At 43.4% G+C, this 12704-nt stretch overlaps 1 protein-coding gene across 1 annotated transcript in view; it reads left to right on the forward strand.

The window, feature by feature from the left end:
• LOC133006326 (netrin receptor UNC5D-like) overlaps positions 1–10397 on the forward strand; it is a 179409-nt gene extending 169012 nt beyond the window's left edge. The window contains exons 14-18 of the mRNA XM_061075657.1: positions 1543–1773; positions 4967–5116; positions 6533–6697; positions 6971–7149; positions 10199–10397. Of these exons, the coding sequence (XP_060931640.1) occupies positions 1543–1773; positions 4967–5116; positions 6533–6697; positions 6971–7149; positions 10199–10397 (924 nt within the window). The remainder of the gene's footprint in view (positions 1–1542; positions 1774–4966; positions 5117–6532; positions 6698–6970; positions 7150–10198) is intronic.
• Positions 10398–12704: the final 2307 nt, after the last annotated feature.

The following is a 12704-nucleotide window of genomic DNA, read 5'->3' on the forward strand; positions in this document are numbered from 1 at the left end:
TTTAGGGCTATTCATCTAAATGTATCCTAGATCTGTGTTTACTGCTGTGAGGTTTGTGATTTTTCACATCTATCTCTTTTCAGTAAAATAACACTTGTGCAAAGTCCTTCAACTGTGCCCGGTAAAGCACTCTCACAGAGGACTTGTTCAGTTGTCTCACTTCAATCCAAACGCCCTCTCTCCTTTTTCCTTTTCGATCTTGGCAGCGAAAACATATCTAGGATGCTCCTTTAATGTTAGAGTAACCTCATCAAAAAGTGTTGTGGACCACTTTAAGGCAGACTGACCCTGGCGCCACGATGTGTGCCTGACCTTGGGAGGCCAGTGGCTCTCTTCGAGCCAGGCCCTTCCTCTCTGTGTGACATTTGCACAGATGTAATTTGCCAGCAGACATGCTGCACAAAGGGGAGCTATCAAAAGAGCCATCACTGATGGGGGGCTGTATGACACCGGAAAGGAGAGAATATCAAAAAGAGTCAGCGGAGGAGAAGGAGAAAGGCAGAGGGATACAGACATACTCTTAAAAAAGAGATGTACTCCATGAAAATGCAACGGCGTGACCCATCTCTGTCACTGTGAAATAATGAGCCCTTTATCTCAGGAAGGATGGTTACTCAAACCCCAATCTCTGGAATTAGTGATTTAGCGGAAGATGGAGGTCTCTCTCCCTCTCTGCCCTCCCCTCTTCCCTACTCTCTCCCCTCTTCTCTTGCTCCGTCTGCCTCTCCGTGCCATTTCCATTAAAGCTTGCACTTTTGTACTGCGAGAGTTCGACTCCATCATTTCAGCGTGGCTGCCTGGCGGGGATGAGCTATGTCATGGAGATCCTTCCTGTCTGCTGCTGCACTAATGGGGCAGGTTTACGAAGCTGTGGGCCACTAAATTAAACTGCGTTGCTTTATATTCATTCAACCAGGCCGTATGCAGCGGGGACCTGTGGGTCACAGTTTTGTTTCAATGGTGATTTAGGGAGCACGAGCAGACGAGCAATTGGCCACTGGACCCAACTGCACTCTGCTAATTCATTTTGTCAGTCTAACTGTATCACCATCTGTTCAGTGGTGATTCATTGGGCCCTCGTTCTATTCAGTTCTGTGCATGATCCGCTCTGGGTCTGCAGAAACTTCCCTATGAAGAACTATGAAGTGTCTTCACAGCATCCCGAAGAAAATTAGTCACTTAAGATTTCAAATCCTGGATCCATAGGCTTTCATGGCTTGTTACTAACTGTAGCCATTTAGATTTGTATGTTTTTCTGTTTTACCACATTTTATAATAGATATAATTAAAATGTGTGTTGTGGGAGTAATCATATTTGGAAAGAGAAGCCATATTCACATATCACAGGCTGAATAGGCTTTATATTTAACCCTGTTTGTCCTTCCATGCAGAGTCTTGACTCCAATTGAACTGTGAATATCATGAATCAACGATCATAAGCAACACAGTGTTCTACTATTGAACTGCTCTCACACTCAACCCTTAAATCAACTACTATTGGTAATAACTCTGGTCTCCCCGGTTGTGTCCCTTCCTCCAAAGGAAGTGATGTCTGTGGATGAGGAGAGCACATCCTGCTACTGTCTGCTGGAGGCCCAGAGGTGCCACGTGCTGCTGGAGCATCCAGGCCGCTACGCCCTGGTGGGGGAGCCGCTGAACCAGGAGGTGTCCAAGCGGCTGAGGCTGGCTGTGTTCGGCAGTCTGGATACGAGCAGCAGTCTGGGCTTCACCCTCAGGGTTTACTGTGTGGACGACACGCCCCATGCTTTTCAGGTACGAGCGAAGAGGGGAAAAGTAGAAAGTAATGGCAAATAACCAGGAATCACTTGAAGAAAATGTTACTTAGTTGCTTAGTTTCGTCTTGTTAAATCGTCAGAAGCATTGATTTTGTTTTCTTTGAACCTTTTAACACTTGGGGGAACATACTTATCTATGCAAAAGGATAAAAAGCACAAAAATAAGTTTTTTAATTCTTAGAAATACAATCCCCCTGGCAGCACTGGCACCCTGAATATTGAGGCTTGAGTCCCCTTGCAGCAGCCGCAGGTTCGATCCAATTAAACTTACTGTCCCATAAGTGATATGCAATGAGGGGTAAAAATAAACTCTATTCCCACTTTATTCACCATACCCATAAAGCCACACCTAGTAAGTTCCACAGTAAAAAAAAACACCTAAGGGTCTAAAGCCATGTTAGCACATCTGTGAGGTTGTAGCAGAGACAACTGCACTTCTTCCTGTTGTACGAATGAAACTACGAGCAACATCTTTTGTAGTGGAGCTGCGGTATTGACGTCCAGCTGAGACACAATCTTGACCAAGCGTGAGTCAGTCTCAGCTGTCAATCATGAGGTTCCAGCCTGTTTTCATAGCATCAAATAAAACATTTAAACCAAAACATAACTTAAAGGTAAAATCAGTAGGATGTATCATCTTGGAACAATGAATGTCTGTATGAAAATAATTGTAAATTCATGAAACAGTTTTTGAGATATTTCAGTCTGGGCCAACATGCTGGTCAAAACAGCACACCAGTTTTATCAACCACATAGCCAAACTGAGAGGAGAGAGACCAGGAACAGTTGTATAACCATCATAATTAAGCTCTGTCTCACTGGTTTTATAATGAAAATGGTAAGAGTGATAATTATAGATGTAAAGCTGTTATTAATGATAGCAGCAGCAGTTAATTTAATAAAAATAATAATAAATAAGAGTTGTCGCCTGGATCCGGCAGCTCTGTAGTCAGATCCCTGCAGAATATGAGAGAAACAACCACTAATGAGGCGAAAATGTACATTTTCCCAACGGAGTTCTATATATGTAGGAACACAAAGTGATTGGTCAGCGTTGCTGGTGAAGAGCTGCTGCTGCCTGAGTGTTTTCGTGCTCCACTGAAGATTTGCCTGTTCACTAACATCGCCATTGGGAGATGCTTGATGACTTGGAGACAATCAGGGACTTTTAATTACAAAGACAACAGATGCTCCGAGGTTGCTCCTCTGCCCTTTCTTTGTGTGATTTAATTTGCTCTCTGCTAATTAAACGTGTTTCCGCGTTGATTTCCATGTGACAAGTATGTGAGGACATATAACTGAGAAACATTCTCAGCTGCAGTTTCACTTCATCTCCGTGCGCCACTGCAGTGTTTGATGAATAGTTTGCCCTTCTGCTTATAGTGTGGACTCACACACACACACACACACACACACACACACACACACACTAATACACACGCATCTTTTTGTTCAAACGCTCTGGAGCCAAAAAAGGAGAAACTTTTTGCAAGAGTATTTTTTTTCCTTTCTTAATTAAACACTTTTAGTAGTGGTGGTGCTGATAGTTTTCCCACAAAAACACAGTCCTGCTCCACTTGTGCCTTCAGTCAAGATGTAGAGTTGCAAGTGAACAAAGAGAAATTGGATGGAGCTGCCAAGAGCCAATTCACTTCAGCTCTCCATCAGTCAGTTGTGGTTATTTGTTCATTTGTTCTTTTTTTTGTTGGCTTTTGTTTGTGCTTCATACGACAATTAATTTCCCCTGTGAGCTTGAAGCAGGAATCGATCAGGCTGGAGCCAGCCTGTAAGCTTTGCATTCCCCCCTCTGTGTGCTGTGTGACCGATAAGCACCACTCACTCAGGACTCACACCCACAGCCCCCGATCCTGTATCCCCAAGATACAGAAGATCCCAACACGATTGTGCACGTACATACTGACGTGTACATACATACATGCTTGTGTTATTCTCCTCCAAAGATCTGTAACATTTACACCCGAGGCTGGAAGACAAAAACTACAGAGCAAGGATAGATTTTCTTTGTTTATGCCTTGTGTGGGGTTGGTGTAGAACCAATATTTGCTCTCCCCATCTTATTTTGAGGCTCTGGCTGTGTCGGCTTGTCGCTCATGCCGTCTCTTTTGATGTGTGGCTGGTTTCCTGTTGTGAGCAGCAGAGACTCTGTACAGGGATGACTCAACTTTTAGGGCCCAATCACAATCGCTTTTTGAAACCTTAAAGATGCAGCGTACCACACAGCTTTTATTTTTTTACATCATGTTCACAGGATAAAAAATCGAGGGAATACGAGGACAATCCTGACATTCGTTTTAGGAAAATGTACTTTTTTAAGCCTATGCATTCTCAATAAATACAGCTCAACTAAAAACAATTTTCTTTATCAATGTATCTGCCAATTATTCTTTTGATAAAATCAAATCAGTGGTGGCAGAAGCACTTAACATTTTTACTTACATTAAAGAACATATATTAAAGGAGGCGGGGTCTAATGTTACCTTCCTGCTCTGATCATCTACTTATGTAAAGTACAGATGCATGAAAAATGTACTTAAGTACTTTTACAAAGTAAATGTACTTTGTTACATCCAGCCTCTGGTAGTCACATCACAAACTCCTTCAGCCTGGGATGCATCTTCTTCAGTAAATGCTAATTTAGTCCACACCATCAGTCGGACCCATACACGGAGATTCTATCACAGAAGACAAAGAGAAGAGAACTTTCAATGATTAAAGGATATTAGCTGCATTAAGATTTTATTGTTTGTTTTCAAGATTTTCAATGGGCTGTCAGCACGTTATCTAATGGAATTGCTGCATTTTAAGCTCTGAGGTAGATCAATCTGATGCTTCTAGATGTTGGGGATCTAGGCTCAAATTACTTGAGACATTGATTTCTGTCCAATACTTTATTGCTTTTTTATTTTTTACATATTTTTTATATTCTTTATTTAATTTAAAGCCTGTTCAGCTCTTCTGTCGTCTGTGGTTGATGGTGAATGAATCAATAGAAACAGTTTGTTCTACATGAACTGCTTGTTTGTTGTAGTTCCAGCCTGGTACAATGAGTCTATATCATCCGTATAACATTTACCATCTCCCCTTTTTCTCTGCTTCCCTTACCCCTCCCGGGTCCTACCAAAAAATCCACGGACACCTTTCTCTCTCAGGAGGTGGCGGTGGGTGAGCGCAGCAGGGGCGGGCGACTGCTGGAGGAGCCGAAAATTATGCTGTTCAGGGGGAACTCTTTCAGCCTCCAGGTTTCCATCCAGGACGTCCCACAGTTACTCTGGAGCATCAAACCTTTCACCACCTGCCAGGTAGGCGACTCCTTGCTGTGAGTTTTTTTGTCGTTTTGAGTAAAGCAACAGAAAGCAGCACGCGGGTTGACTGCACGCGCATCTCCGTTCTCATTTAAACCGAGCACCGCTTGGTCGGGGATCACACAGCGGTGCACCTTCATCTTCTCTGCCTCCTCTTTTACATCCTGTCTCCTCCACCAGTTTCCCCGTCTCTGACTTGGTCGTATCAAAGCCAGAGGACAGCAGCAAGGACACAGCATGATATCACTAAGACTAGCTATCTCACCCCCACACACGCCCATACAAATTTAATTATGACTGCCAGGCAAGCACACACATGCACATCTTCTAGTTATCTTACTAGGGGTCTACATGCTGCATGTTCTGCCCTGTGATGTTTATCCCCCCAGTGGCATCCTATTAGGAGAATTAACCCACCGTATGCCTTACCGAATACCAACAAGGTTTTCTTCTGGAGGGGGAGAGCCACGGTGCGAGGGTCCTACAGGGAGGATGACTATAGGCTTTCTTTCAAACACTGCTCTCGCTGGAAGGAGCCTCTTTCAATGCCACCGTCCTCCTGCCTGATGGATGAGAAGAGGGGGGGATTCAGCTGTAAAACAGTGTTTTTGACCCACGCTCGCTGCGGCAGAGTGCGGGTCACGCAGTAGTTAGTAAATGGAAGTCCAAATTGTCCCCTTTCCGATTCCGCTCGTTCCGAGGCTCTGTTACTTTTTTGGAGTTTCTCAGTTGTCACATTTGGAAATCTGGAGATGGAGTGCAAACTGGGTAACTGAAGTCAGCTCTGCCCCAGTTCCATAATCACATTACAGCTCCTGATCCAACAGATTGGCATTTCCAAGCTCCTATGTTATCAGAATATGGAAAAAAGACATAACAAGCTATGTGGAAAATATGCCTTGGAGAGTTTGACTTTAAATCTGTGGGTTTTACTTACACCAAAAATAATCCTCAGATTATTTATATCAGTGCACAGCCTATTGTAGCTAATAATGTGGGTCTGTTATATATATATATATAGATGTAAGGATTGCATGTAAAATGAACCACACTCATTTTCCAGAGCAGCAGCGGCTAAAATAACATGAAATTCATTAAATTTATGCACAAATGACTTCTTCCAGAACACGATATGTTTCCGTCCCAAAGGGCTCTAACGGCTGCTGGTGTTCCCTCCGACGCGGAAACCGCTTGATTAGGCGAGATCATTGATTGGCTAAAGAGGCCACTCATTCGCTCTTAATTAATCATGTACACAGCAAAGTGGGCGGCGAAGCAGGATTCAAATAACGAACGTCTTTAGCAGGGATTTAATGAGCTTGTTGTCTCCTCCGTCTAATGCTTTCATCCCTCTCCCTGTTCGTCCCCCCCCCTCTCTCTCTCTCTCTCTTTCTTTCTCTCGTCGCCCTGCAGGAGTTCTCCTTTTCTCAGGTGTGGGCCAGTAACCAGCGTCCCCTGCAGTGTGCCTTCTCTTTGGAGCGATACAGCCACTCCACGTCTCAGCTCTCCTGCAAGATCAGCGTGCGACAGGTGAAAGGCGAGGAGCAGATCCTCCAGGTCTACACGTCTGTGGTGGAGGTGAGTGTGCAGCACTCGTGGAGACGGCCTGTGATAGTTCTCGGTGCGCGAGCAGTCGTGCGGCTTGTTAATAGGTTATTTTATTGGACTGAATAACTCTTGATTTGATTTAAGGAGCTGCTTAATGAGCCTTTCAGGGAACTTTTCATGTATAGATTTCAAATTGTCATGATAAGTCCTTGTCCTTGTCTTCATATCGAGGTGCAGGGAATTTGAGCTGCAGTATCAGTATCACCCTGACGCCTCGTTCTTCCTTTCTGTCTTTGCCACCAGAATGAGAAGGGAGTGGTTCCCTTCTTCACTCAGTCCGACTGCACCATCACCTCTCAGACAGGGTCAAGGGCCTTTAAAATCCCCCTGTCCATCCGTCAGCGGATCAGTGCCACCTTTGACACCGCTAATGCCAAGGGGAAGGACTGGCGGCTCTTGGCTCAAAAGCTCCACATAGACAGGTATGAGTAGCAGCACTGTGAGACCTCCATACTTATTGATCACTTTCTCATTCTGTAATTTCCAAGGTTCCTACTAGTTGGTGCCTACACACAGATTCTGGTGTCTATGTAAGGAAGTTGTTGCCCTGCTAACATGCAAATATCACGTGCCTAGTTAATGTGCAGTCTGGTGGCAGCACGTTACATCAGTCTACAGTTAGCTTGCAGCTTCCTCAAACTTGGGGCCACAGGACAACAAAATGATTTTGGCAGCTGGACGTGCACTAAATGTCGGTGCAATGGCCGAGAGCCGAGGGACCAAAAGCTGGTAGAGTTGGTAGCCGTGTGCACCTCATTGTTTACGATCCGCCAGTGAACTGAGAGAAAGAAGAAGGAAGAGACGAACACTGCAAACATAATGAAGCACCTGGTGACACACGGGTGCATGTGAAAGCAGCGAGATGATTAATGACCAGTATTTTACTGTATCAACCTCCGACACTGTTATTTAGGGTTCAATAACTGTAGATGTGTTTATTCATTTTGTGATGTCATGTAAATGTGTTAAGAGTTTCGTACTTATTTATACATTTAACTCATATACTATAAAAGTTGATCTTATCGTTGACCATCATTTGTTTTCATTTATCGTTTTTGGCCCCATTTATGCACAGGAACTGTTTTTAAAGTATCGATTTAGCACCAGAATCGGAAAAAAACTAACATTACCCCACCCTGGTTGGTGTGTGCTTACTGCTGAGTCATGAATGCAGTGCACATTGGTTTGGCTCGTGTGTTTTATTCAGGTGTTGATGCAGAATCAGTGAATGACTGGAAAGAATAAATGCTGCACTCTCCGCTCTCCCGCCGCTGTTTAAACACTGTTCCCGCTCTGAATACTATTTTTAATCTGGAATTTCGGGGCCGTGTCGGCGCTAATCTCCCATCAGCAAGCAGCCTTCAGTAACCCGCCACATTGCTGATTTCATTATAGATCTACACATGCACAGAGAAGGGGGGGGGGGGAGACAGGCTAACTGCGGAGAAGATGCTGTGTTTTTGCTAAAATGGATGGTCTCAGACCGCTGACAGGCCGGCCCCTGGCGAGAAAATGTATTCATGTTTGCGCTCCTCATTAGATCTGCATGTGCTCCATCCTCTGACTAAACCCTGCAGAGGTTGAGCCAGGTCAGTGTTTGCGTAGGCTGCCGGAGGAGTTTAGTTGTTTGGTGATGGCGTGATCTCTATTTGAGCTTGATGGGAGAAGTCAATAATCAAGTGCTTAAAGCAGTGCGTCTTCTCTCTGCCTTACCAGGGAATCGTTTACCAAGAAACTGTGATAAATCAGACAAACAACTGGTGACTGAGGAGTGGGAGAGGATTTTTCGATATTTTTCAGCCTAATAGAAAACACACCTGGAAAAATGTGTTTTTACCTATTTGAGCTGATTTGTGTAATTATGAATGTGTGGGGACACTGAGGAGGGACAGAGGGACCAAACAGAAAAAGTGAGCGGAGGGCCAGAAAGGAAATGCCCATTGTAAGGAAACACTGCACCCTGTTGGTTAGGACTAGTAACAACAGCACAGAAAGGTCTCACCAAATACTGTTACTAAATGTGATTGGACCATTACTGTCAACCATCAGACATTTCCTTGTAGTTAATATTTTATTATTGCATCTTTTGTACTTTCTCGCTCTCTTGTCTGTTTGTTTTTAACTTTGCTGCTGTGACAAATACATTTCCCTGATGTGGGATCGATGAATCTTATCTTTTCTTAGTTCCAGTTACAAAACAATCAAATATGTTGCATTGTTGGAAATTTCATTTTTGCACAGCAGTGTTCAGGAATTAAAATTAACAGTTTTAGACTCAAATCTTTACGTGTCGCAGTTTTGTATTTTCATCTTTCACACAGGCCAGTATGTGTGACAAACATTTCCACTATGGAGCAAGGAAAATCCATATGTACAAATCTGTTCCTGTACAGCAATATTCAGGTGTCAAAAGACAAAGACAATGCTTAGTTATTATACTCATCATGTCCTACTAAACCCAGATAGCTACGATAAACTCAAAATACATACCAAACAAAAGTCTCAGTAGGTTAACTGATCGATATATTATTTATATTTTTTAAACACAAATTTTTCGGTGAATAAACAACTATTGCTCCTTCTTTCATATAACTTCTGCATGGTAAAGCACGATATAAAACATTTAATCAAAGACTTCTTCCATTCATTTCTTATTCATCCTTCACTTATATTTTTAACCTTCACTGTGCAGAATGTGTTTGTTGAATGTTTGTCTGTTCGAACCTCAAGCTGTGTACGTACACGAAACAACCTTCCTGGTTCCCAGAGGGACAGAGGTGTCCGTGAAGTCAGGAGCATCTTTTGTCCAACAGTGAAACATATTTTGCATATTCAATTTTCATAAATTTGAATTGGCTATTCCCTATTGAAATGGCGTATCATAACAAACGTTATTTAAGGAAAGCCAAACATTTACCCATCATATTAGATAGCTTTATTTGATTTATTAATATTGCCGATGAAGACAAGTAACCTGGAAATGTATTGTCATATACAGTAAGAGATGAATGTGATGTAATATAAATGAGTGTCTATTTGGCACCAAGACCCCTTATGATGTCATCACGGTTGTAAGTGGCGTGGCTGCATGATATAGGAAACCCCCTGGGGTCAGGACACTGATGGGCTCTAGAGAATGTTGAGGATCTGAATGAGATGAATGGAGGCTGGGGGTGACCGGCGCGGGGGGGGCGAGTCACTCAGACGACAGCTGACAGTGAGAGAGACGAGAACAGATTGAAAGTTTGGCGGCAATGATATGATTGGCGGATTGACATCATGGCAAAATCTGATTGGATTACACCCAACTGTCAGCTGATTAGTAAAGGCAGCGCGAGTTATAGAGAATTGTGAATGAACATGACATAGAGAAACTGAATTATAGTGAAATAACTGTACCATGTCTTTTGTTCTCATCATTTTCTCCATGTCATCGACTCTAATGTTCTTTTTTTTTATCCTGTCGTGTAGGAACCTGTGCTACTTTGCTTGTCAGGAGAGCCCATCATCTGTGATCCTGAGTCTCTGGGAAGCTCAGCACCAGGACTCGGGGGATCTGGACTCTCTGGCCAGCGCCCTAGAGGAAATTGGCAAGGTCCAGTCCCCCACGTCCGCCACACTTGGCTGCAGCAGAGAAGAGCGGGACTCTGGATTCACGAAACTTGGGTAGGGCAGGTCTACGGCAGGTTGGATCCTGATGAACCTGAACTGCATGAACAGTGATGATCGGGTGTGTTAGCTCACACACGGAGGTGTGGAGGAGGAAGGAGGACAAGCAGGGAAACTCAGTTTTTTGGACTGTTACTAAATGGACATTTCTGCTAAACCAAATGGCACACACAGACACACAGGAAACGTGGATCAACTGTTAGGGAGAGTTTGAGTTACAGAGAGGCACCAACAAAAACTTTCTGGATTGGGATGGAAGTATCCCACACCCGTCCGTGATTGAAAACTGTCAGCTCCTCGACACTTCGTTCAATAACCTCTATTCAAGGATTATGGGTATCTGTGCGAGGAGACCTCTCCTTGTGGGATGGAGCGTGTTGTAGACAGACTGCCAATCAGGCTGGTGTTATGACCTTCCCAGGAGCGGATGTGTTGACACCTGCCATCAAGCAGTCTTCTGGGCTGTCAAAATGTTAAGTGTAACGTCGTTATGTTGTCATTCATTTTCTAGATCTCCTCTTGCTTCGTTTTCTTTTCTGCGCTGTGTCTCCGCTGTTACTGCTGGAGTTAGGTGAAAAAGAACTAAATCGTATCAAAACTATAGGGTCAGAGACGCTGATAGTGATGGTGCCCACTGGTCAGGATTTAAAAGGATCTGATGCTGTCCAAACAATAAACAGGCACAATGTGTATAAGAAATTACCTTAGAAAGTTTCCCACATTGACATGGATCACACAGATAACATATCAACAAAGTCAAGTCAAGCTGCTTTCAGACATGCGCTGAACTCCAGATAATCTCCGGACCTTCTCTAGAGGAGCTGTATGTGTGAAGGCATATGTCCAAGTTTCTCCAGCCAGCCCCCTGGTAAAAACTGCGTATGTTTGAAAGACCCGATGCAGGAGATCCTCCGCAGGATTCACCATGAGCAGGGGGGAGGGGGGTGTTGATGATGTTTCTGACACGTAACAGACACAAAACAAAAACACAAAAGAAAAGAAATATATCAGGATGAATAAACACGAGAGGAGGTTTTGGTGATAAGTGCTCGAAATAAAAACGTGTGATTTCCACAGCGGAATTTATATTTTACATCCTGCTCTGCCTGCTGCACCACCAAAAACACCGATGTCTGTGTGTTGTGTACAAGTCTGAGCAGAGAATCTCCTGCTGTGTTGTTCATGTGTGAAAGACAAACTCCGGAGAAAGTCCGGACCCAGTTCTCTGCACATCGTACAGAGTTCATGTCTATTAAATGGCTTTGACTGTTCAGTTCTGTTCATTTCTGTTCTGCATTTGGCAAATACAGGCAACTTCAGGTTCTTTTGGAGGAAATAAGATGATAATTGGTTTCCCTTTATATTTTAATCAAAATCTTGACGTGAAATTTTTGTGTGGCTTCACTTGAGCTGCCAATTGTGGATCGCAGCTTGGAACAAATACTCAGACATAATGTTTGAAGACACTTCACAAGCAGAGGCTGTTAGACGACAGAGGAGAGGGAGGGAGAGGTGAAGAAATCTTAAAATACAGGAGGAGCCTGCGCCCTAATCTTAATAAAGTGACTTTGTGTTGAACTCTGTGTTGGCTCTCTCTTTTCATCTACATAATGAATTCAAGACTTGAAAGGCCCGACATCCCATAATCAGCTACAGCAAAAACTGTATTCAGCAAAGAGATGAAACAGAGACCCATGCAAAGTCCAATTTTCAGAAAGATGTAACCGTGCTGTTCAAGTCTAAGATGGCTCTGCCAATGGACCGAGTTGATGAGGCTTCTTTCCATTGTGCCTCAGAGTCTGTTGGTGTCAACCCTTGAAATTTGATTAAATCTATAAAACCTATAAGAGCAGTCTCACCTACTCAGCTGGAATCTGATTGACCACTGAAGTTCCCCTGTCTTGTCAGTAATCACTTACTAACAATACTAACAATAAATATGGCCATTTGTTAATTCAACACATTTTTGAAGTTCACAATGACCTTAAACAAGGAACAATTTAATAATGAAAAAATATATTCAAACATGTGTGGCTTTGCTCAAAGCTATTGAGCTAACAGTAAACAAGGAATGACTTAAATGTCACTGCATGAATCAGGTACTGGGCATATAATTGGCCCCTCTGTGTAAATTGTGGCCCCTTTATGCCCCCCCCGATTCTGTAAAATCCCAGATTTGCTGTGCTGTATCATCGTTCATCACAGACTATGTCCTGCATCCTCAATATCACCCTGTGTGGTAAATCATCTCTGGTATCATCACATTTTTTCCATGCTTTTCGATGTGTTTACAGATTTGTCTGAGCTT

Source organism: Limanda limanda, chromosome 1, assembly GCF_963576545.1.
Source record: "Limanda limanda chromosome 1, fLimLim1.1, whole genome shotgun sequence".
NCBI lineage: Eukaryota > Metazoa > Chordata > Actinopteri > Pleuronectiformes > Pleuronectidae > Limanda > Limanda limanda.